This window comes from Phyllostomus hastatus, unplaced genomic scaffold (genome assembly GCF_019186645.2).
Source record: "Phyllostomus hastatus isolate PE091 unplaced genomic scaffold, TTU_PhHast_1.1 phas_contig_80, whole genome shotgun sequence".
Lineage (NCBI taxonomy): Eukaryota > Metazoa > Chordata > Mammalia > Chiroptera > Phyllostomidae > Phyllostomus > Phyllostomus hastatus.
Genome location: NW_025333960.1, coordinates 20,027,967 through 20,052,174, shown reverse-complemented (window position 1 = coordinate 20,052,174; position 24,208 = coordinate 20,027,967). Strand labels below are relative to the sequence as shown.

Below are 24,208 nucleotides of genomic sequence, written 5' to 3'. Positions count from 1 at the left end.
GAGAGAGAGAGAGAGAGAGAGAGAGAGAGAAAGCTCAAGCACTAGGGCTATTGAAGAGTTTTAGAAGTAGAGCAGAGTACACGCAAGTCATTCCCAAGTCAGAGGAAGCCACGGTGAAGGTATGGTGAGGAAGTGAGGATGAGGTTGGGAAACTTAACAGCCTAGGATAAAATGCCAGGATATTAGCTGGGTGATCCACACGGACCTTAAGATTGCCCAGCAAGCACTGGCCGGTGTGGCTCCATTGGTTGGAGTGTTGTCCCATAAAAGAAGGGTTGTGGGTTCAGTTCCTGGTCAGGGCACATATCTAGGTTGAGAGTCCAGTCCTGGTTTGGACATGGACAATCCCCTATCCAGGCATGTATGGGAAGTAACCGATTGATGCTTCTCTCTCACATTGATGTGTTTCTCTTTTCCTTCCTCTCTCTCTCAAAAGCAATGAAAAATTGTCCTCAGGTGAGGATGAAAAATTTTTTTACTAAAAAAGAAATAAAAGATTACCCAGTAAGATGTCAGGGCTTGGGGTGGGGTGTAAGAGTGTGAGCAGGTATAGAGTCTTCTGAAAATGTACGGATTGTAACCCAGAGGTCAGTAGATGCCGTGGGTAGGAAGTTTAGAGATAGTGATAGCGGGATGGTCAGAGACACCAGAGGAGAACAGTTTACCTGTGGGAGCAGGGATAACATTTAGGAAGCTGTGCTGGAGAGAGTGAAAGATACTAATGACTCTTATTCCCTGTTCTGGATGCCAGAGGGAAATGAATAGTCTCAGACAACACTCAGTTTTTAGAGAATGTGGTCTGGGGGGACAAGGGCATTTTTTCATCATGCGATGGAACTGCAGGTTAGTACAGAGTTTGTGGGTTAACAATTTTGATGGTTGTCTATCTACAGTTAAGGTATGTACCTGATGCCACTAACTATGTGCTCCTTAAAAAAGAAGGAAATGTACAATACTGACACATCTTGTAGTTTGCATTTTATAAATATTATTAGTGGGAAAAATATGTTTGGCCAAAACCAGGATATAGTTCTATGTTATTTCATGGTGAGTTCTTGAATGGGGTAATGGCAGTTTGCTGGTGAAACAGAATATGCAGGATGTTTAGAGGACTTAGCTCCAGTTCTTACTCCCTTTCGTCTCTGTTGATAAACTCACCAGTGCTCAGCAGAGATGAGGCTATTCTAGAATTTGCACTAACTAAACACGTGGAATCAGGAGATTCTTTGGTTGCTAAAGGGAACAGAAATAAAGCTCTTTAGTCTTCATTATTGAGATTAATTAAGTCTACTTTACAAGTAGCTGTTTCAAGCAATCAACAAATATTTACTAACTGCCCGGAAAACTCCTAAAGTCCTGTGGGAGAGAGAAAAAAATCTGTGAGATTATACTTGGAGAGATGTCACATTCACAGAGTGACATTAAACAATAATACAACATTTCTATCTCAGTAGAGTGCACGATTCATTGCCAAATGACAGCTATAGACAATGAATGCTTCAGTATTCACTGTGGGTTGGAAAGGATTCATGGAGAAGTTGCCACCAAACTAGGGCATGAAGGCTAGAGAGAAGCTACACAGCTAGGAGAGGTGAAAGGAAGGATATAAAACTTGGCATAAGGGCAGGAAAGTCCATCAGGTATTTAGTGATGACTCAGTATTTTCACAGGGTTACCAGAGTGGAATGTTATGGACATGGGTCAGTTAGGTTCAGATGGGACTTGACGGTTCTGAACCCTATGTATCATGGCCATTTTTAATAACAAATACTTTGTTTTACTCCCTTTATGGCACAATATTATTTTAAAAATTGATACGATGCTCTATCTGTAAAGGATAAATAAAAAGAATATTTTTAGTAAAAATATGTATTTGGTTCCACTTCTATTGGGTATCTAAAGTAGTCAAACTCTTAGAAAATGCAATGGTGGTTGTCAGGGCTGGGGGAGTGGGAAAAGATTGGTGGAGTGGATGTAGGCTTTCTGTTTAGCAAGATACAACATTCTAGAGATCTGCTGCACAGCAAAATGCATATATGGTAGGTAACACTATTGCACTGTGCATGCTAAAGTGGTTAATATGGTAAATTATGGAATTTTTAATACAATTAAATGTGAATTTGAATATGTAAATATATCTAAGAGTAGATTTTTTTTTTCATTTGGTTTGCTTGGGATTCATTCTCCCTACTGTATCTGAGGATTCATGCCTTGTACTAGTTCTGGGGGGGTGGGGGGAAGTGCCTCTCCTACATTCTCCATATTTTCTATTTATGGAACTATTACTAAATATACGTTAGACCATCTCATTCTATCTTTCATGACTCCTAATTACTTTTTCACATTTTTCCTATCTTTGTCTCTTTGTGCTGTGTGCTTTTTACTGAAGTCATACATACAAAATTACAAGGTAATGTTACAACTAAAGCGAATATTTCCAACATGACTACATCACTGAACCAGCATCCATATCAGAAAACAGAGCATTTCCAGCACTGCAGAAATGCATCTCATGTCCTCTTCCAGTTACAACTGCCCTCAAGGGTACTCACTGTCCCCTTTGCCTTAGTTTTGAGGTAGATGCTTTCCATGGTATGTAGTTTTCCTAGGGGCTCTTTTTTTTAAGATTTTATTTATTTATTTTTAGAGAGAAGGGAAGGGAGGAAGAAAGAGAGGAAGAGAGAGAAACATTGATAGGTGGCCTCTTGCCTGTCCCCCGACCTGGGACGAAACCCACAATGTAGGCAGGTGTCCTGACTGGGAATTGACTTACAGGACTCCGCCCAACCAACTGGGCCACACAGGTTAGAGCTGGACACCTTTAAAATTTTTTTGCCTTATTGTCCTGCTAGAACCTCCAATACAATGTTTAATAGAAGTGACAAGAATAGTCATTCTTCTCTTGTTCAGGAACCTTAGGGAGGAAAGCATTGTCTTCTGTTGTTAAGTATAATGTTAACTGTAATGTTTTCATTAAGTTGCAGAAGCTACCTTTTATTCCTAGGATTTTGTAAGTTTTTTTTCTTTTTTTAAATCATGGAAGGGTGTTGAATTTTGTCAAATGCCATATCTGTTTGTATTGTGATGATGATGTGGTTTTTGTCCTTTATTTTATTGATATGGTGTATTACATTGATTCTTGGATGTTAAACCAACCCTGCATTCCTGGCATAAGTCACACTTGATTATGTGCATACTGCCCCCCCCCCCCTTTTTTTTGAGATCAACCTGGCTTTATTTTCCCCATCATATACTTTTTTATGTGAAAGAATTCCCTTTGCTAGTGTTTTGTTTAGGAGTTTTGTATGTATATTCACGAGAATATTGATATTCTATCTGTTTTTTAAGGGAACTTAGGGAGTCTCAAAAAGTATGCAGCTGCTTCTGCTATATTTTAAAAATTCTCTGTGTTTGCTACAAAAACATTATTAAAAAGATTTGTATGGGGAAAAGCTCACAGGTTATTTTTTACACAAGCTCCTCTTTTTTATTCAACATTTTATTTATTGAGCACTAATGAATTCATGATCAAAAATAAATTAACTGTATCTCTTGGTCTCAAAGATCTCAATGAACAATATAAGTAGTTAAATCTTTTCATGTATAGGACGTCTGCTTCAAGCTCACATGTAGTAGCTTATTGTTTGTCAGTGCAAGACCCGGTTATTTTATTTTGATTCATTGTTATTTTAGTTTGTTTTGTGGAACAGAATAATGCAGCTTTGGAAAAATCAATACCTCTGGCAAGATTTGTAGCACTTTTGCTGCAAATGTCATCTTCTGTTTACATGGTTCTTAACTGTTTTGGTTGTTTCTGCTTGTGAAACAAATTAAGCAAATTCTGTCAAAGAAAAAAGTGAAGCAATAACTAGGAAATAAAAGGCTTGAATTGAATTTGTTCATCTACCAGAAGAGCTCAGGGAAATCTCAGGAAATCACATCTACCATTGGTTTCAAGCAAATGCTATTGAGCAAAAATTTTCCTTTTAGCTCTGAAATAGGCTTTCTAAAATAATGTCAAGGGAAAGTAACTGCTTAGTTTATTTGTCTTTTACGTAGAGACTTACATCCAGTGTTTACTTCGCCAACATAGCTTGATACACAGTTTAAATAGGGAATACAAATGAAAAGAAGCTAAAGGTTTCTGGTGTGTGTGGTATTTCTAAAAATCTGTGTTTCTACATGTGTGAACACTTCAGTTACACTTCTAGTTACTGACAGAGCCTATCGCTACGTTTTCGTGTCTGTTTGCTACTATTTGCCAGAAGCCGAACAAGGTCAATTTTCCACTCCAGAAACTAGGAACAGGGGCTGTGCTTGAAGCCTCACTTGTGGAGGAATTTCTTATGTAATTCTCAGCACAATGGAATTATTTCTCCTAAAGAAAAAACCGCTACAAGCTACATTCATTCTAGTTCCTTCCCCCTCAGCCCTTCTTCTTTTAAAATAACATTTATCATTGTTAGTTTTTTCGTGTCGTTTGTAAATATAATACGGACTCAAGGTAGAAATTTGGGAAAATTCAGTGAAGCACAAACAGCATTTTAGTCCCACTGTACAGAGATAGCTCTGAACATTTTCTTTAAATGGTAATGGGGTGTAGTAAACGTTTTGTTAACTGCATTTTTTCCTACTTCCACTTTCTACTTTTTTACAAGTACTGCCCATTCTTTCTCTACAGGTGGTCGCAGCCCTGGGTGACCAAGTCTCTCCTCCAAGGTCATTCTGCCAGTCGGGTGCCACCCCACCCACCTCGAGGAGGCCGGGCCCTACGGAGGCGTGACCCTCTTAAGAGCCCAGCGCAGCGGGGCGGGGTGGGGGGCGGTCCCCGTGCGGATTGGTGGAGCTCGCTGCCACGTGGCGGCCCCCCGGCGGCGGTGGAGGCCCAGCTCCAGCGGTGTTCCTAAGGCGACCCCGGGAAGGGCTGCAAGTTTGACAGATGTGCATGAGGAGGGGCCTGGTCGGCCTCTCCTTTTGTACCTGCTACCTGGCTTTTTACCTCACGAACAAGGTGAGGAGGGCGGGCGCGGGGAAGCGAGGATTCCGCGTGGGAGATTTGAGTCTCATAACAGTAGGTGGAACAAATGCAACCTCCAGCTTTTCCTCTGTGTTTTTTCCCCCTGATGGTGCTAGAGAAGAAATCGACTGTGTGCGGGATGCTCTTTTAGAAGTAGCTTTGGTTGGACTGTACTGCCTCACTTCCTGCTCTGTAAAGCATTCTGTAAATTTCCTGGTTAACCAGATTTTTTTTTGGCGATTTTGCAGGAACTTCATTTTTGGCAGTATGGACTACTTTTAAGGGAAAGAAAGCAATTGGCTCCCATTCCCTCGAGGAAGGAAGAATAGGGAAAGAGGTCGGACCCATCTGCCTTCTCTTCTAAACATGCCCCTGCCCCAGAGCCCCGCAAGATTCCAGAAGGCTTTAAACGGAAGAGATCAGCCCGTCTCCATCTCCGCCTCACACCACTGATTCTCAAACTGATTTTTCAAAATATATGTTACCATCCCTGGCACTCCTAGTACATTCAGTAGTTTTTTCGTGGAATTATCTTTAAAATAAAATGTAAACTTAATTTTTCTAAAGTAATATCATGAAACCCTTTGTGTGAAGAGGCAGAAGAGCCGTGGCAGCACGTTTTTGCTCTGTGAGGAGGGGGACGCTGGCCTTGGCTCTGGTGCTTCGGGGAACGTTGGCGAGGGCGGGGAGTTACCCCCTCTCCTGGACTCTGAGCTAGACGCCAGCCAAAGTGGTGATACAGGCCCAGGACCGCCTTCCCCAGCACAGTCTCTACTGCTCCCTCCTCCGCACTCCCCCAGACCCCTCCCTGCCAAAACCTCTTGCTCCTGGGAAAGAAGCATTGACAAATAGCTTTTCTTTACACTGTCTTTCTTACGATGGGTGGATGTCTTCAGTATGTTAAGAGGATGCTGGGGAAGCCCCCTTGCCCTGTCCAGTTAACCCCATGGGCGTAGTCTTCTGCATCTAGGCTCTGCCAAATGAAATTTTTTGAATTAGTGAAGTCCTTTTGTGTCTACCATAGAGGATCTTTTCTTCAGGTATTTAGAACACTATGCTAGTTTCTTTATTTTCATATTTCTCTGTAGTTTTCTCCTCAGACTGTTCCCCTCCCTATTTGTATGAAGAAAATTCATTAAGAAAATCTTGTACATCTTTGTTTCATACCTTAGTCTCATTACTGTTTAAAAGAATGGTTGATTTTTGTTCAGCTTTTGAGTGCTCTGGCTTTCCGGGCCTGGCTGGCCCAGTCAGGGCAGCGTGCCCTCCATGCTTTGGGGGTTCTGGCAGCAACCGGACCTCGGCGCGGGCAGCGTCCTGTCCTTCCCCTCACAGATGTGCAGCTTTCCGTCGGGAGGCAGAGTCCGGATCTGTTCTCCTTTATAGGCTCCCACATTGCTCCTCCTTTTTCCTTGAGAAGCTCGCACCGCTCTTCTTCCAAAGAGCATTTTGCTCTCTCTGAGCAACACTTTTCAGTGATTTGAGGTGATGCTGAAAGGACAAAAGTTTAGGACTTAGATATCCTTTGTCAGAGATTTCTTAGTCTTTTCATTGTTCTTTAGGAACGTGAAGTGAGAGCTTCAGCATTTTCTGTCTTTTGCAGTGTCTAGTACAAAGCTCAGCACACAATACACTAAGTCAATATTTATTATCTTCATGAAACTTGTTAAGGGTGATGCAGGTTATGGCTCAGCTAGTCACTCAATGCTTTCTCTACCTCTGTTTTAGAATGGAAATATCAGAGAAAAGTGAGGAGGAACATACTGAATTATGTGAGTAAATAAACCAGAGTAGAACGAAGGTAATTTCTAATAACTATATACCAGTGCACAGGCAGCTGGCCAGAATTGTGACGTTTAGGAACTCATACAAGGACAGTTATGTGCAGGGTGATCCATGAGGGAAAAATAGATGTGTAAACTTGCCCAACACCATTCTGTTCTATTTTTTAGACCATGTGAAGAATTGGAATCCTTCCTAAAGCCATTTAATGGTTTTAGGCTTTAAAAAAAATTCTTAAAGTGTTTAATAATAGAAAAAAAACAAAAGATATCCAGAAGGATACAACACAATCCCCCCATTCATAAAGTGCTATAAACTTGATTAAAGACAATAGAAATACAAGTTGACCTTAGCTGACTTGGTTTAAAAAAATGCTTAAAATGCTAAAACACAGCAAAACTTATGACACCTAAGCAGAATCAGAAAAAAATTCTTAGAATGGGAAAACCAAACAAAACCCTAAAAATGAAAAACAAAGGACAGACTAGCATGCACTTCTTATTTGAACAGAAACGAAGAAGGGGGTAGGATTTTTAGGTAAACTGAACAGTAGATAAAGTGGATACCCTGAGAAAACAGACTGTCTTCAGGGGTATGTGTGGTTTTCTCTGGAGTTGCTGCAGTTACAACATGACACTTCTGGGGTCCGGGAAGATGCCGAGTTGTCAGCCATCCCAGCACCAGACCCAGCTGCTGTCCCACTTTGCTTGTGGCACCAGTTCCACTCCCCACTGGGGTGGTCAGGCTTCTGGTGACTCTGGGGGAAAGCAGGCCCACTCTCTTTGGTATGACTTGGAAGGTCTGTTTTGGGAGGGGGCAGTGTGTGATTTTGGTGGGGAGAGGATGGGAATAAAGACCCTTTTGAAACTTGAGTGTACTTAAATTTCTTAGGTAGGGATTTCTTTGATTATGTGGCCTATCAATTCTCTATAATTTGAAAATGTGCATTAATCCTATGTTTGTTTTTCAGTATGTCCTGTCTGTTTTGAAATTTACCTACCCTACGTTGTTCCAAGGGTGAGTATTTTTTATACTCTTTGTATACATTTGTAGGAAATGTCCAACCATTGTCTTTAAATGTTATTTACAATATATATTTAATTTTTTAAATTAAATGGATCGGGGTGACATTGATTAATATAATTATATAGGTTTCAAGGACACAGTTTTGTAATGCATCTCTATATTGCATTTTGTGTTTACCCCTCAGAGTCAGATCTCTGTCGCCATATATTTGACCCCCTTTACCCTTTCTCTTTCAAATATTTTCACTGACTGCATGGGTTTTTCACCAAATAGACATACTGTAATTTATTTAGCTATTCTATTAATGGGCATTTAAATTGTGTCTCATTTGGGCCGTATAAACAGCACAATGTTATCAGATGTTTTTGGTATTTAACTCTGCCAAATTTCCAACAAAGACATATATGCCAATACGTGTTGGCATAGATTCCTATATAAGAAATTTGGGTTAAAGAATTTGAACTTCTTCAGTATTCTTCTTGAATATTAACAAAATCTTTTCCAAAAATATATTACCAATTTACGTTGTCATCAGGCTGTATATGAAAGTTCCTATACCATTATTCTGGAACCATGTGTATTTTTTCTTCTTTCTGGTTATTTCATGAGCCCCAAATGGCATCACATTGTTTTACTTATCATTTTTTAGATTATTCATGAATTGGACAGTTTTCTTATGTTTATTGCTCACTTGTATCTTTTTTTTCAGTGAATTTTCTAATTGTGCCTTTTATCCCTTTACTTTTACAGGAGTTTTAGTATTTTTCTTAGCAGTTTAATGAATTCTTCATATTTTAAGAGTGCTATCCACTTGTCCATTATGTTTATTGGAACTTTTTTTTGCAATTTGTTCTTTGCCTTTTTATTTTGTTTATAAGTATTTTTATTATTTAATTATTTAAAAAAGTGACATCATAGAAAATTCATTGTTTGAGCATAAGACGAAACAACAGAGAGAATACGAGATGAATCAGGTGTGTGGTCCTGTGATGCAGGGATGCTATTACTAGAACAAAATAGGAGGAAAGGATGGCGTGGGTCAGGTCGGTAGTCTGACATGCTTTTCTTTTTCACCTTCCCTCCCCCATCTTTTCATTTTTTAAATATTTGATTTTTATGTAGAAAAATATATTGATTGTTTCTTTTGTGAGTCACAACTGCTTTTACGTTTATCCTCTATCACAAGATTATGCTGATATTTTATTAAAGCTTTATTCAGTTCTTGACCATTGTCTGTTTATTTTAGTGTGTGGTGCAATGTGAAGAAATCACTCCTCCCCTAACAGTTTCATTTACTCTGGCCCCATTTATTATGTTTTATTGTATGATCCTTTGCCTGTGCATTATTAATATAATATATTAAGTTATTTATTTAGAGCCTATTTTTTATTACCTTGATAATAAACATTTTTCTTTAGCTTTTTTTGAAATTATCTTGGTAATAAATGTCTTTTTCTTTAAGTTTTTAAAAAACTTAATGTTGACAACATATTCATTTCAGGTGTACAATGTAGTGTATAGACATATATATAACATGAAGTGATCACCCAGATAAGTCTAGTATAGGGTCTATTTTTGAATATTTTTTGCCAACTTTTATGGAAAGTGGTTGTGCTAAATTTTAATTATTATAGCACTTAAATATGTGGGAGAGCTCTTCCTCTCTCATTTTTACTACTTCTTTTAATATTGCACAAATGCAAACAAAAAAGCAGGGGCCCTGATCTGAATGTCAGATAGGGCAGAATTCAGGATGGAAATCATTAAACAAGTGAAGATAGCCATGTTTTATAATGCTGAAGCATGCAGTTTAAAATGAAAATAAAATGGTGATGAATGTCTATACCACTCAGGCAATCGGGCATCACCATTTATCAACCAAGAAGTGCAGGAACACCAGTGATAAATAGGAACACACTAGTAGGAGGAGACAAATTTACTGCTATATTTTCATGATAGTTCAATTGGACAAAAAAAGCTTCATATATATATTAACGATATTATTTATCACATATGTATTTATGCTAAATATGGGTATATGCACTTATATGTGCTCCATAATATAATACATAAATATCAAATACTGTCTCTTGAAAATAGAGATTATGTCCTTTTCTCGAATGCCTATGGAATATTCACCACAAATACAGTGAGATACACAGTAGGGCAGATTAACTCATTCTACAAATATTAATTGTGTGCATACTATGTGCCAGGCACTATTCTAGACACTTCTAGATGTCAGTGAAGAAAAAGATCCCTGCCCTCGTGGAGCTTGCTTTTCTCTTTTGCCTATCCCTTAAATTTTCCTGCGGCCTACCATATCCTCTATCCAGTTGTCTGACTCAGAAACCTGATAATGTCCTGGCCTGTATGGCTCAGTGGATTGAGCGATAGCCTGTGAACCAAAGGGTCGCTGGTTCAATTCCCAATCAGGACACATGCCTGGGTTGCAGGCCAGGTTCCCATTAGGGGGTATGTGAGAGGCAACCATGCATTGATGTTTCCTCTCCCTCTCTTTCTCCCTTCCCTTCTGTCAAAAAATAAGTAAAATATTTTTAAAAAGAAAATAAACATGATAGCTATTGATTCCTCTGTCTCCTTCATTGCTAACATGCAGTTAAACACTGGACCTCCTAGACATGGTTAGAATCTGTCCACCTTATTCATCCAGTTGCCTATTCCCAGGACACTGTCATCTCTCAAATTACTCTAACAACTTCCAACTTGCTTCCTGGTCCCTGAACTTGCTTTTCTCAAAGATGCTCTCTTCTTTGTAAAGAGAGGGAGCTTTCCGAAATGGAATTCTTTGTTGTGGGGCTTTCCTGCACATTGTGGGAAGGTCAGCAGCATCCCTGGCTTCGACTCACCAGGTGCCAGTAGCAAGCCTCCCCTCCCCTGTTCCCAGTTCTGACAACCAAAACTGTCTCTGGATACTGCCAAATAACCCCTGGGGAGAAAAACCACGTGGTTGAGGACCACTGCTCTTGACCAAGCTGCAGGAGGGCACGCCCCATATCTGTGTTCTGCCTGTCAGTGAAGGCATCACAGAGGAGACTTAAAACTGGGTCTTATAGAATAAGCAGGTGTTCTTACTCTACACTGACATGGAAGGAGATAGGAAGAACATTATGGGATAAGGGGACAATACGGGGAAACTCTTAGAAGTATGAAATGGCCTGGCACATTCCTGAGGCTGTGGGCTGTTCATTGTGGCCAGAATGTGTCTGCCTGGGGCAGACAGACAGGAGCTGATTCTGGAGTGGGGCGGGGGCAAGTTCCAGGAGGCTCGTGTGTCACGCACAAATGACTTTATCCTGTAAGTCAGGGGTTCTCGCCTGTGGTGTTGCAGTACAGAGGTGTGATGTAATCATTTCTGAGATAGTGTTTCAAGTCATAACTAAAAATGCTTTTAAAATTTATGAATGATTCACCTAAAATAAAAAAATCAATTAGAATGTAACAGGATGAAGTTATTTTTATAGTTCTCCTCTCATTCATTTGGTGTTTTTTTTTACCTTCTGCAGTGGAAAAGGGGGGGATGTTTACTTTATAACCTGTGCTCTCCCAAACTTGGCCTGCTGAGGAAGTGTGTCTTACATGAGCTTCCTAACCCCGAGTATATTGCAGCTGAACGGAGGCGGAGAACTGCTACCTGCAGCACTGGGAAGAATCGACCATTTTTATTACTTTATTAAAATTTTAAAGTTTATTTAAATTTTTAAAAATTTATTGATTTTAGAGAGAGGAAGGAAGAGAGAGAGATGGAAGCATCGATTTTTTATTCCACTTATTTGTGCATTTGTTGGTTGATGCTTATTGTTGCCCTGACCAGGGATCGAACCCACAACCTAAGTGTATTGGGACAACGCTCTAACCAACTAAGCCCCTGGCCAGGGCAAAACCAACTATTTTTAAACAAGCGAGTAGCACAATTAAGTTTGCACTTCAGAACAAACCCTTTGGCTTCAAGGTGGAGGCTGGCTGGGGCGGGACAACCCTGGAGAGAGGGGACTGGTGCTGTGGTTCAGCTGTGGGATGATGAAAGTCTAAAGTGTGCAGAGGTGCAAGGGGTAGAAGGGAAGGCTTCAGACTTGAGGGCTGTTATGTGGATAAAAATCAATGGGATTTTGCAAGTAAATAAAGGAGGTGAGGGTGGAGGAATGGCTAGGATGACATCTAGCTTTCTGGGTTGGCTGATTAGGGGTAGCAGGAGGCTGATCGGCATGGGGAGGGGGAGTTTAAGGTAATGTTTTAGGCCTGTTATATTTGGGAGCTTGTGGAGTGTCTGGGTGAAAAGGGGGATTTGGGAATGATCAGTGCAGAGGCAATGGGAAAAGCAGTGGCTGTGAGTGAGGTTGTTCAGGGGAAGTCTAGAAGAAGAGTACCAATGCCGGCACTTAATGGTGCAGCTGGATTCAAGGGAATCAGTAGGAGTTGGGAAGGATAGGTTTGAGATTGGGATGAGACGTAGGAGAGAGGGGGAGAAAAAGTAAGAAAGATTGGATGTGTGTATTTGTGTCAGTTGACAGATCTTCTGGGGTTGGATGACCCCATGACACTGTATTAAATTCAGATTGGAAAAAAAATAAATAAAACAAATTCAAAGTGGCCCTTGTTCTTTTCAGGTGGCAGACGTTAATCGGTGGACTTTTGCTTCATGTGTCTTGGAAGCTGGGCTGGGTGGAGATCAACCACAGTTCAAGGTAGAACCTCTTCTGTGCTTCATGAGTCATACCCACTTCCTTTTCACACTACTTAATTTCTTAAGTTTTACATTGGGAAACATGGGTGTCTGAGTTGTTTGGTCTCTTAGTTCCCTTCTACTCTTGAGATTCAGTGATTTTATAACCAAACAGAACCTGAGCAGTGTTTTTTGTGGTTAATAATGCCAGTAATCTAATGTTAAAATTAGTTGAGATATGCAATGTATGATACCAGGTTAACTTAACCTTCTTTTATTGCATAGGACTAGTAGGAATGAATTTTTAAATAAACTTTAAAAATTTTTAGTAAATTTTTATTTTGAAATTATTTCCTTATAGAAGAATTTGAAATAGTATAAAGAACTTCCATATTCTTTACCAGATTCCCAACTTACTATTTTATCACACTTTTATAATTTTTTCTTTTTATATAAATGATATAATATTTTTCTGAAGCATTTGAGAGTAAGTTTCAGATTTCAGAGGAAGATGCTTCTTTTCTTCTAAATTTTTTAGCATGCATTTTCTAAGAGCAAGGATACTTTTTTACATGACTACAGTGTAGTTAGCAAAATCAGGAAATTAATCATTGATACAATACTATTATCTCATCTATAAACTATTTTCATATTTTGCCGGTTTTCTCAGTAATATCCTCTATAATCCTCTCCCCACCCTCATTCTGATCCAGGGTCCAATTCATAGCATACATCGCATTATCTCTTGATTCTATTAAGACAGCTTTTCAAATATATTTAAAAGAAATCTCAAAGGCCATGACATTTTTCAGCCAAAATTATCATCTGAATTGGCTATTCACTTTCTGCCTCATCTAAATAAATTCTCATGATTCTTTGAGAACAGCATGCCTCACCTGAAATGAGGCACAAAATTAACAGAAAATGAAGTTAAGTTTTACACGAATAAGGTGAACATCCCAACTGAGAGATCTGGCCAAGTTGTTCGCCTTGTGATCCAGGTCATCTGCCCAGCTTCCCTGATAGTCAGGTTAACTGCTTGACTGCAAAGTCATCCCTGTGCTTGGCACCCTGGAGAAGCTTTGGGGACGTGTCCAGTATAAATATTACTAGTCTTCTCCCAAAGATATAAAACCAGAGAGGAAAAACTAGTATGAAGAGGCTTTATGAAGGAGAGACCCTGGAACAGAGCTGGGGATTAATTTCTCTTAGTCCATATGCTGAAAGAATATTCCACACAAGATGCCTAACTAATCCAAAGGAGTAGATCGTTAAGTTATAATTTTGCATTTCCATGATATGGTGCCTTCAACTTGATAAAATAAAGATACTTTGGGGATTTTATATGTGATGTCATTTTCTACTCCATTGTTATGCTGGATAGTTCAGTGAGAACTGGGTCTTCATTTAAACAAATATGGGCCCTGAATTGACAAGGCCTGTGATAGTTCTAATGTTCTAATAGTTAAATAATGAAGCATTCTGACTCTAAATGGTTGAATTTGTTCTCCAAAGAAGCAAGAGACTGGATGAGAGTGAAGGAATTTGCTGTCAGATTTTGAGCTGGGGTGCGTGGGTCTTCTACTTTCACAGTGTTCCTGACCGTAATTATCCTATAATTTCTGATGTGAGTTATTTACTTATTGATAATAGTCTCTTAAACACTACCTTAGTCATGTTTCCTTGAAAGCAATGCCATTGTTTATGCCTAAAAATTTTTTGTATGTAAAACCTATATAGCATAAAATTTACCATTTATTAAGAGTTTTTGGCCCTGCGGCCCCGTCGGCTAATCCTGGAGCATCTCCAGGATAATTGAGGAGCGGCCAATGGGTATGTGGTAGCCGGGGTCCCAGGAAGCGTTTATCATTGTCCCCGGTTTTTCCCTAGGCTGCTGGCTCTGGGCTCAGCCTCCGTGGGCAGCCCCCAGGTAGCGGCTCACCCTAGCTTCTTGCTCCCACCCGCCCTGTGGCTGGGCCCCAGACTCTTCCCGGCTCTGGGGTGGAGTGAGATGGGATGGAGAGGTGTCGGTTCCAGACCCACTGCAGAGGGGAAGCCGAGCGCGTGCGGGGAGGGGGAAAGGCTAGGCTTTTGTTGTTCTGTTCAGAAGGTCATTTCAATTTCTGTCAGTCCCTTTCTTTAACATTCCTGAGAGTTGACTTTAAAATCTATACGCCAGTGTTAGTCTGGGCAGAAAAACAGTAAAGGAAGCAGAAGCTACTTGCCGTATCACTGTTGTCTCTTGTTGCAGCATCAAACCTCAGCTAACAGGGCCCTTAACAAAGGTTGGGGGTGGAGGGAGTCAAACTTTCAGCTCTCGTTTACCGAAGGAAATGTAAGAGAAAAGTGAATCGATAATGGGAGTCAGGCTTTTGTTTGGCTGATAAGTTGTCGCTGGTTTTCAGGACTTGAGGTTTGAAAAACTTGACATTACTTACATTTAAATGTATTTATTAAGCATCTACTAAAAGCAATGCCTGGGTAGAGGAAACTTCCAATTCTTTAACTTCTGCCTTCTCAAAAAATCTGAAACATTTCATTTCCATCTATTAGTTTAAAACATTGTAATTACAATTGATTTAAAAATAAGGGCCAAATAAGGTAAAGAAGCCCGTGGATTTTCTTTAAATTTCAGAAATTTGATAAATGTGAAAATATTACAGTTGAGGCATTTTTGTCAGTGCTGTCTTTTTCCCCCCTCAGCAGCACAAGGAGAAAAAAAAAAATCAAAAGTCTATTCGAATTTGAAAGGAGAAAGGGTATTGTGGATTAGGCCATTTCCAGACTGTGAATTCATGAAGAATTTGGGAAATGATTGCTCAAGAATAATTGTAAAAATGCATAGTTTTCATATTAAATTACATTTGACCTCAGTTGTTTGGATTTCTTCCACACTAGGCCGGGGGTCCCCTGCAGGCAGGGGCCCTGTCATGTCCCTCTGTGGACCATTAGTTGCCCCTACCCAGTGGAATAGGGCACTTAATCTGTGGGTATTGAATGACTAGATCAGTGAATGAAGGGAAACATGTCACTGATGAGAAATCCTGCCTCAATAACTTCTACCTGTTGGTGAGGTCACAGACAATCTGTAAGTCCTGAGGTTGGTTTTGTTTTTGTTTTTGTTTTTTTTGTAAAGAAGAGCTGTTTTGTATTTTCCCAAGCCTTGAGATCAGGGGATTGATTCCAAGGTAAGGGTTCCCAAATATCGGCCAGAGGCCCAGTGACAGCTTGCTGAAATTTTCACTTGTCCCCGACAAAAATGACAATAGTTAGGACAATGTAATAAGCTTTTTATAAAGGTGAATTTGTTGACTCTACAGGCCTGCCCTTTATTCTGAAATTATGTCCTTTCTGCTTTTCTGGTGGTAAAATGTGCTCTATGACAGAAGAGGGTGATAATCAGTGTTGCATGTATGTGCATGAGCACAGGCACTCACCTTCCTACCTGAGCAAAATGAAAAGCAGTGATCCTCCCCTAATCCTCTTATTACAGACAGACAGTGTGAATTCAGCAGTTTAGACCACCTGATGAAGGGGCAGGGCTAGGCCTTGAGGTTCAGGGATACCTCCTGATAAAAAAAAGAAAAAAAAAGAAAAAAAAAGAGTTTTTAAGTACAACTCATTGTCATTAAGGGTATTCACACTGTTTTGCAATCACTACCACCATCCATTTCCAAAACTTTCTCATCATGCCCGACAGAAATTCTGTACCCATTAAACAGTAACTCTCCATTCTCCCTGACCTCCAGCCCCAGGTAAACCACTGTTCTACTTTTGTATTCTATGAATTTGCCTATTTTAGGTACCCCGTTTAAGTGGATTTGGACAATATTTTTTTTCTTTTGCAACTGGCTTGTTTCACTTGGCGTAATGTTTCAAGATTCATCTATGTTGTAGCGTGTGTCAGAATTTCATTCCCTTTTTAAGGCTGAATATGTTGTATGTGTACCACATTTTGTATGTGTACCATATTATATGCCTCATTTTATTTATCCATTCATCTGTTCATGGAATTCTTCATACTTTTATTGCTTTTTTTATTGGGATGGGGTATGACTAGTAGAACTGGATGAGGTCAAAGGCTCTCAAGATTTTGTCCCTGAAAGAAGTGGTCCTCTGACAGTGCAACTTTGAGACCCACTAGGTACTATTGCCCCTTGAACTCATGTGATGCTAGGTTTCACTAATCTCAGGAGATCCATGGTCATAGCCTGTTCAGTCCTCTTGCTAAACTTCTTAGAGACTTTTTCACCTCTATCTCCTGGACTTCCTTAGGTGGTTTCACAGCCATACACATGATGTGAGCTCACTTAAACTTCTCGTCCAAGACCTCAATGCCTTAGAGTTATCAGCTGCTGTTGTGGTTAATAACTGTGTCACAGTTCAGAATTCCCAGTTGTCATAGGTCCTTGACAAGGGAGCGTTACCAGATGGCAAAGAGCAAGGACACAGCACCGGTGTCTCTAGTATGGGCCTGGGCTGGGTTTGTGTTTGCTGTGGCTGCTGTTGCTTACTAGGCTGGGCTACCTGATGACGTCATCAGGGAGCCCAAGCCCAGCTTTGCTGTGTGACTGTGTATTTGTGCAGAGAAGGCAGAGGTTGGGTTCCACAAAAAATGAAAACAACAGCAGGAAGATTGGTTGGAGTCCCCAAGCTCGTCGTGGACTAGGGGTTATAATAGTGGGGCTGGAGGGTGAGTCCAAAATGGGTACTTAGTATCATATGCCACAGAGAGCACATTCAGACTGTGCTTATAGCCTGGAGCACAGCAGAATCTCAGATTCCCTCTCAGACAAGTTACAGAACTGGGCACCGTATTTTCTATGTCACAAAGAGGCCACATCTGCTGTGTCAGTCAGCCTCTGGCCATGTCATGTTGACTCCACCAAGCAACCTGATGAAATCATTCTCCTCCAGGATATTTTCCTAGCAAACTGGTTATTACCACCAAGTGCTGGATGATGCCCTTGAAGGCTCTGTCTCAGGAAAGATAGCACTGGTTCCCAGCTACAAGCTTGTCGTTCATTATATGGCAGCTACTGTTGTTGCCAAGCCATTGCAGAATGTGGACATGGTTTCTCCAGCAGATGTTGAAGTCCTTTGCTGAGGCTTTCTGTATTTCCAAAACGTGCTCCTAAAAGAGACTTGTGACCTTTCATCTGGTAGATAGCACAGCAGGAACATGGTGCTGTTTACTGTATTCTTGAACCACCGCTGATTCCATTGGAGTTGAAGACCTCATCTTCCAGATTCTGAATTACCAGGCTACATGTTTAAATAAAAACACTTTGAAAGTAATTTTTTTAACCTACTTGCCACTTTAACTCTCAAGTATTCAAGTATGAGAAGTTCAAAGTTAGAAATCTTGTTCCAAAACACCCTTGTGACCAGAAATTTTATTTTGAATTCTCACCCAATGATATATGTTTATTGGTGTTTTTTTTTAGAGAGAGAAGTGGGAGAAAGGGAAAAAAAGAAAGAGAGAGAGAGAGAGAAACACCAATGTGAGAGAGAAACATCTATTGCTTGCCTCCTGTACAAAAGTGGAGATTGATCCCACGGCCTTTTGGGTGTACGGAAAAATGCTCCAACCACCTGAGCCACCCAGCCAGGGCTATGACCAGAGATTTCTAACAGATGAGGGAGAAGCTCCCACTCATCGATTTTCCATTGAGAGTCTTTGTGGAGAACCATAACAAATATCTTTGATAAAACCTCCAAGTTAACTCAGCCTTGTCCCTAAAGAAATGAACAGTGAGACAATCAATTAGAGTCTAGACTGTACTTCCTTTTAAGGTTTGGTTATTTGTTTTTAAGTGAGATAGCCCTCCGTCATCAAAACTGCTGGTGGTTGGAATGTCCCAAATATGTTTTAAGGTGTCTAGCATTAATTCTGAGTGACTCTTGCAGTTTTAGAAAAAGTCATCTTTGCTCACAGAGAAAGTTAACACTCAAATTCATGTGTTTTTGATGTTTCCCCTGTTGTCTTCTCTCCAGAGGAATGCGGTAAGTATGTCTGTAGAAATTACTTCCGGGGGATAGTAAGACCAGCTTCCCAAACTTCCTCAGGAAACATGCTGAACAACACTGAGGGGACATAATACCAAACGAGGTCTGGTCAGTGCTGGCGTGGCGGCTGTGGCGTTCCCAGGGGGAGCGTCCACGTGACCAGGGATGATAAAAGCAAGGGATTTTTTCTCTGCTTCATTGAGGTATATTCACAAATAAAATTGGAAGATATTTAAATTGTATTGGGTTGGTCAAAAAGTCCATATGTTTTTTTCTGTAAAATAAAAGAGACATTTTTCATTTTCACCAGTAACTTCATTAATTTGGATATTTTGAGTATGTTGGCTATCTCCTGTGTGGTATAACACTGTTGGTTCTCAGTTAATGTCTTGATTTGATCACTACCAACTTCAACTGGTTAGCCCGACTGTGGAGCATCGTCCAGCGAGAAATCTTCAGCACAAAACTTCACAAACCACTGTCGACACTTTCCATCAGTCACAGCACCTTCTCCACACACTGCACAAATTTGTGTGTGTGTGTTTCAGTTGCGTTTTTACCTTTCTTGAAATAAATAAAGCATAGTATGCTGAAAATGTTGTGTATTTTCTTCTATCTTCAGTATTTAAATGGCTACACAAAAATTCACCAATTTTGAGGATTCTTTTTTAAATGCACGCTAATATGACAGCTGTCACAATACAATCTAACAAGCTTGTTTCAAATGAAGTGAAAGACAACTTAGTGCTACTAGAGCCGTCTTACAGAAAAAACACAAATGAACTTTTCTAAACATAATCTTTTTTTAAAGATTATGTTATGAAAACATAATCTTTTTAAAGATTTATGTTTTAAGAGATTTTATTTATTTATTTTTAGAGAGGGGAAGGGAGGGAGAAAGAGAGAGAGAGAATCAATGTGTGGTTGCCTCTCACATGGCCCCCACTGGGGACCTGTCCTGCAACCCAGGCATGTATCCTGACTGGGAATTGAACCTGCGATGCTTTGGTTCGCAGCCTGCGCTCAATCCACTGAGCTATGCCAGCCAGGGCCAAACGAACTTTTTGACCAACCCAACACATTGTGGTGCTTTGGCATATGTATATACTATGAAAGATTTCTACCATCTAGTTAATGAATGTGTCCATCGCCTCACATCTTCACCTTTTCATGGTAAGAACATTTAAGGTCTACTCTCTTAGCAAGTTTCAGTCATATAAACATAGTGTTATCAACTGCAGCCACCATAGATCCTCAGACCCTGTTTATCTCATAGCTGAAACTTTGTGCCCTTTACCAACCTCTCTGTTTCCCCTCCCCCCAGCGCCTGGCAACCACTTTTCTACTCTCTGTTTCTATGAGTGACTTTTTTTTTCTTGTTTAAGATTCTCGTGTAAGTGATACCCTGAAGTATTATATTTGTCTTTTTCAGGACAGGATTTTTGACGTTTGATACCTGCAGGTCATGCCTGTACCTCCTCGTGCCTAGGAATCTACTGGACTCGAGCTTTGTTATCGACCACACCGCAGGTCCCTGTCAGTCTGTGTCAGCACAGCCCGCTCTGGCCTCTTCACGGGCTGCACTGTGAACTGTCCCACTCCCCAGACCTGAGGGGGGAGGCGGATGACTTGCACCTTAGTTTGGATCATTAGTCACTGGTGGACTGTGTACTGGCAAGGTGCTTGTACTGGAATTTCTTTTCTCATATGTATCAGAAATGAGATCCATATGTCTTCTAGCCTGCCTCACTCATTTTTTGGGGACCCGGGAGACTTATATTTTTTTTACTCTTTTCTTTTTTGGTCTCTGTCTCTTAGTACTAGTGTCTCCTCTGCTCTGTGCTGTCTCTTCAGCCTGTCTCCGAAGGCTCACAGCACACCAGCCTTGGCCCTCTGGGGGTGGGGGGGCGCTGGGGTTGCGGGGAGGGGAACCACACTGACAAGGCTACAGGTGGCAGCTTGAAGGCTGCAGCAGGGTGCAGGCTGGAACAACAGAGGGAGAATAGTGGTTTTTCAGACACTGTTGGGATTTGGGAACTGGCTTCTTTGAAGCCCTTGTTTGGCCTTCAGAGATTGTCAGAACCTCACTAAAGGTGACATTTCAGCACAAAATGGGGTTACCTTTGAGAATCTCGGGCCAGTAAATGAAGTGGGAAATGGAAAGAAGTGATGATTCTGAGTGGGAAGAACCACTGATGAAAGTGTCCTGAAAAATTGAACTTTCCAGAAAAAAAATGGTAACAGGGTCCTTTCTGTTTAGCCAGTGACACTGCCTCATGTATGAAGCCTTGGGCACCCCAGCTTGTAAGTCCTGGAGGCTGGGACTCAAGCTGCCTTCCTTTAAATCAGGAGCCAGCAAACAAGAGACAGAGAATAAATATTTTAGACCTTATGGGCCATACAGCCTCTGTCACAACTACCCAACTCTGCGTTTGTCGCATGAAGCAGGCATGGATGGTACATAAGCAGGCAGGAATGGTTGTGTACAAACAAAATGCTGTGTTCAGAACCAGGAAGCAGGAAGGGATTTGGCTCATGGGCTGTGGTTTGCTGACTCTAACTCTCAGTTATGATGTGTGACAAATAGCACCATCCCAGGGTTCTTGGGTTCAAGTAACATAAGGGTTGAACTTTTTCAAGGGTGTGTGGCCTTCTGTGAGTCAGGGGAAGAGTAAAGCAGGAAGAAGAAAGGCCTAAGAAAAGGAAGAAGGAAGGAGACAAGGGAATAGGACTCAGGGGACCACATTTACCAGTAACGGACAACAAAAAAAAGAAATGTAGGTATCTTCTATGTGTATTGAGTTATTATATCCAGAAGTCCTTGTAAACTATAAAACAAATGTTGGCTTTGTGATTGAAGGCAGTACTGCTTAGGCAATGCCAACAGTCAACACGTGAACCTTGGTATCTTGGTTGCGTGTTGCCTTCATGTTTGGAAACAGTTTATAGGTCCACTGGGTGTCAGCATAACACACAGAAGTTTCAAGAATTCAGCTCCAGAAGCCCTTCTGGCACTCTCGGTCAGATAAACTGTTCTCAGGGAGCAGATGTTCCCTCAATAATGCATGCTCTATTTGAAAAACAAGTGATTTAATTTAATTAGCCTTTATCTCAATAATAACAGTTCTATAAGTCATGTCAACATTTTACATGCTTCTTGTAAAATGCTTTGTTGACCAGGGTTCTTAGGGACCATAAAGAATGCACACACAAAAAGCAAGTCCACAGCTCAAACAAGATGCAATATTTGTGCTTATAAGTCTGCAAGATATAAATCATAAGCCCTGTAATAATAATTTTGTATCAGCACAATTTTCAAACCAGACCCTGTGGCAAATAGTCCTTCAATAGAGACTGCAGTTGTCTGCAACTGTATGATCTGTAGTCTTTCCCCCTAGGGCAGGGCTATTAAACTCATTTTCACTGGGGGCCACGTCAGCCTTGTGGTTGCCTTCAAAGGGCTAAATGTAATTTTAGGACTGTATAAATGTAACTACTCCTTAACTAGGGGCAAGGAGCTTGGCACTGCCGCTGGGTAGAAACAAGGTGCTGAGCCAGATGAAACAAAGTGGAGGGCCGGATTCGACCTGCAGGCCTTGAGTTTGCCACCTGTGCCCTAGGAGTTGCTGTGAGATCCTTTCCCACACACACATGCACACACACATGCACACACACACTCACTGGCCTGGCTGCTCCCCAAAAGGCCCATGCACCACAGAGATCCCAGGTTCTGCCAGGACCACCTCAGGGTTTAGTTACATCTTGCCTCCTTTTTTGGCACAAAGGGCAATGTAAGACAAACCAGCATGGGAAGTCCAAGTGGTGTCACCTTGTGAATGAAAGTTGGAGAGAGAAAGAGTGCATTAATAAATAGTACATGCCTCCTTTGTTCCTATTGTGGAGGCCATTGGCTATTTTAGAATCATACAGAGTTAGAGCTATAAAGGAGGCTGTCTTAGTCAGTGTGGGCTGCTATAACAGAAATACCATAGATTAGGTGGTTTAAACAACAGAAGTTTATTTCTCATGCTTCTGGAGACTGGGAAGTCCAAGATCAGGTGCCGGCTGCTTGGATTCTGGCAAGGGCCTCTTCTTGGTTTACAGATAGCTGCTCTCTTGGGGCTCTTCTTATAAGGGCACCAATTCCATCATGAGAGCTCCACCCTCATGAGCTAAGTTTCCTCCTGAATTCCCCCCCTCCAAATGCCATCCAGAGTTAGGGTTTCAACATGTGATTTTGTGGGGACACAAACATGTAGTTCACAGTGGAGGGTGAGTTAGTATAACCTCTGGTGGGGAGGGGTGCTCTGCCCACAGAGTGCCCCCAGCTGTTGCAGATGAGAATAATTCTATCAAGACATGATCTGCTTGGGGAGGAGAGGTAGCCAGTCTCTCAAAGGAGAAGGGCCAGGAGCCTGTTCCTCAATGGACTTTTATTGGGTTCAGTTTGCACAGGAATACAGGTAAAGCTCTTCAATCGTTGTCAGACAGTAATGATAAAACAATGGACAATATTTAAAGAACTATGAGGGCTTATTTTGAGTCAGGGTCAGTTAACTAAAGAGCCATGAAACTTTGGGAAACAAACTCATTTTACGTTTGGACCCTTATTGGAAAATTGAGGGAATTCTTAGCAAAGCAGGTTTCACAGGATTTTATACATTCTTTTCTTAGATCTGATTGCCTCGGGGAACTGCCTGTTCCTGCCCAGGAATGCACCACCCTCTGGCATGGTTTGAGGCTTAAGTCAGGCAGGGGAAGTAAGGCAGTCAAGAGATTAGGAGACTTCTCACAGACAGAATGAGGACTCAGGCTATGTCAAAGCTGAGGGGTGAGGGTGCATCACCCCCTTTTTCTATAGCCCCCAAGTCCTTCCCTGAGGGCCGCTTCATGACCGTACCTGTCTTAGGTCGTCCCTCCCTTGTGGAATCTTACCCATCATTGGCTAACCCATCATCCACCCGGGGCCAAGCAGGGTGAAGTGAGGGGGGCAGAGGCGGTGCCCCTACAAGGAAGATAAGCTTTGTCTCCTTAGTAGCTTATGGTCCCAAAGTCTTACTCAGTCTTAGCCATTGTGGGGTTACAGCTTCTGAAACCAGGCAGGGCAGTTCCCAACACTCTGGAAGGCAATTTTATAACCAGTCACACACGTGGTGCATGTATCTTTGATCAGCAGTTGCTCTTATGGGAACTTATCCTGAATATTGCAAAAACATCATGAATATAAGAAGAGAATATATTCAAGGATAACCATTACAGCATTAGAATAGTGAAAAATAGGATTAACTTAAATTTGCAGCAGTAACTTAGTATTAAATGATTTATAAATTGTGATTTTTTTTGACATGGAAAGGTGGTAAACAGATTATAAAGCAATATATACAGTAGGACCCCATTTTCATTGAAGTGCTTATATATGGGCATGTGGCATTGTTTAGAAGGAGACATAACAAGGTCTTAACAGTGGTTATTTGGGGTAGTGGGATTGTAATTATAATATTTTTCAATATTTTATAGCATGGATAGGTACTACTTTTTAATAAGACAATCAATACAGTATACAGATGATCTATGATAGAATTGTACACCTGAATCCTATATGATTTTATTCACCAATGTTACCCCAATAAATTGAATAAAAAAGAAAAAGAGATAAATTATTATAGAAAATAAAATAGCCTCCATTCTAA

The 24,208-nt window shown here is 40.9% G+C and overlaps 1 protein-coding gene across 5 annotated transcripts in view; it reads left to right on the top strand.

Annotated features, from left to right (window-relative positions):
- The first annotated feature begins 4,874 nt into the window (after window positions 1-4,874).
- Window positions 4,875-24,208, top strand: part of TMEM241 (transmembrane protein 241) — a 115,504-nt gene continuing 96,170 nt past the window's right edge. For 2 of the 5 annotated variants that reach the window (XM_045849963.1, XM_045849966.1), the window contains exons 1-3: window positions 4,875-5,011; window positions 7,770-7,816; window positions 12,454-12,531. In XM_045849963.1, the coding sequence (XP_045705919.1) occupies window positions 4,940-5,011; window positions 7,770-7,816; window positions 12,454-12,531 (197 nt within the window). In that variant the 5' untranslated portion in view covers window positions 4,875-4,939. Of the gene's footprint in view, window positions 5,012-6,745; window positions 6,790-7,769; window positions 7,817-12,453; window positions 12,532-24,208 lie in introns of all 5 variants that reach the window. The other 3 variants (XM_045849969.1, XM_045849964.1, XM_045849965.1) reach the window with 3 other exon arrangements.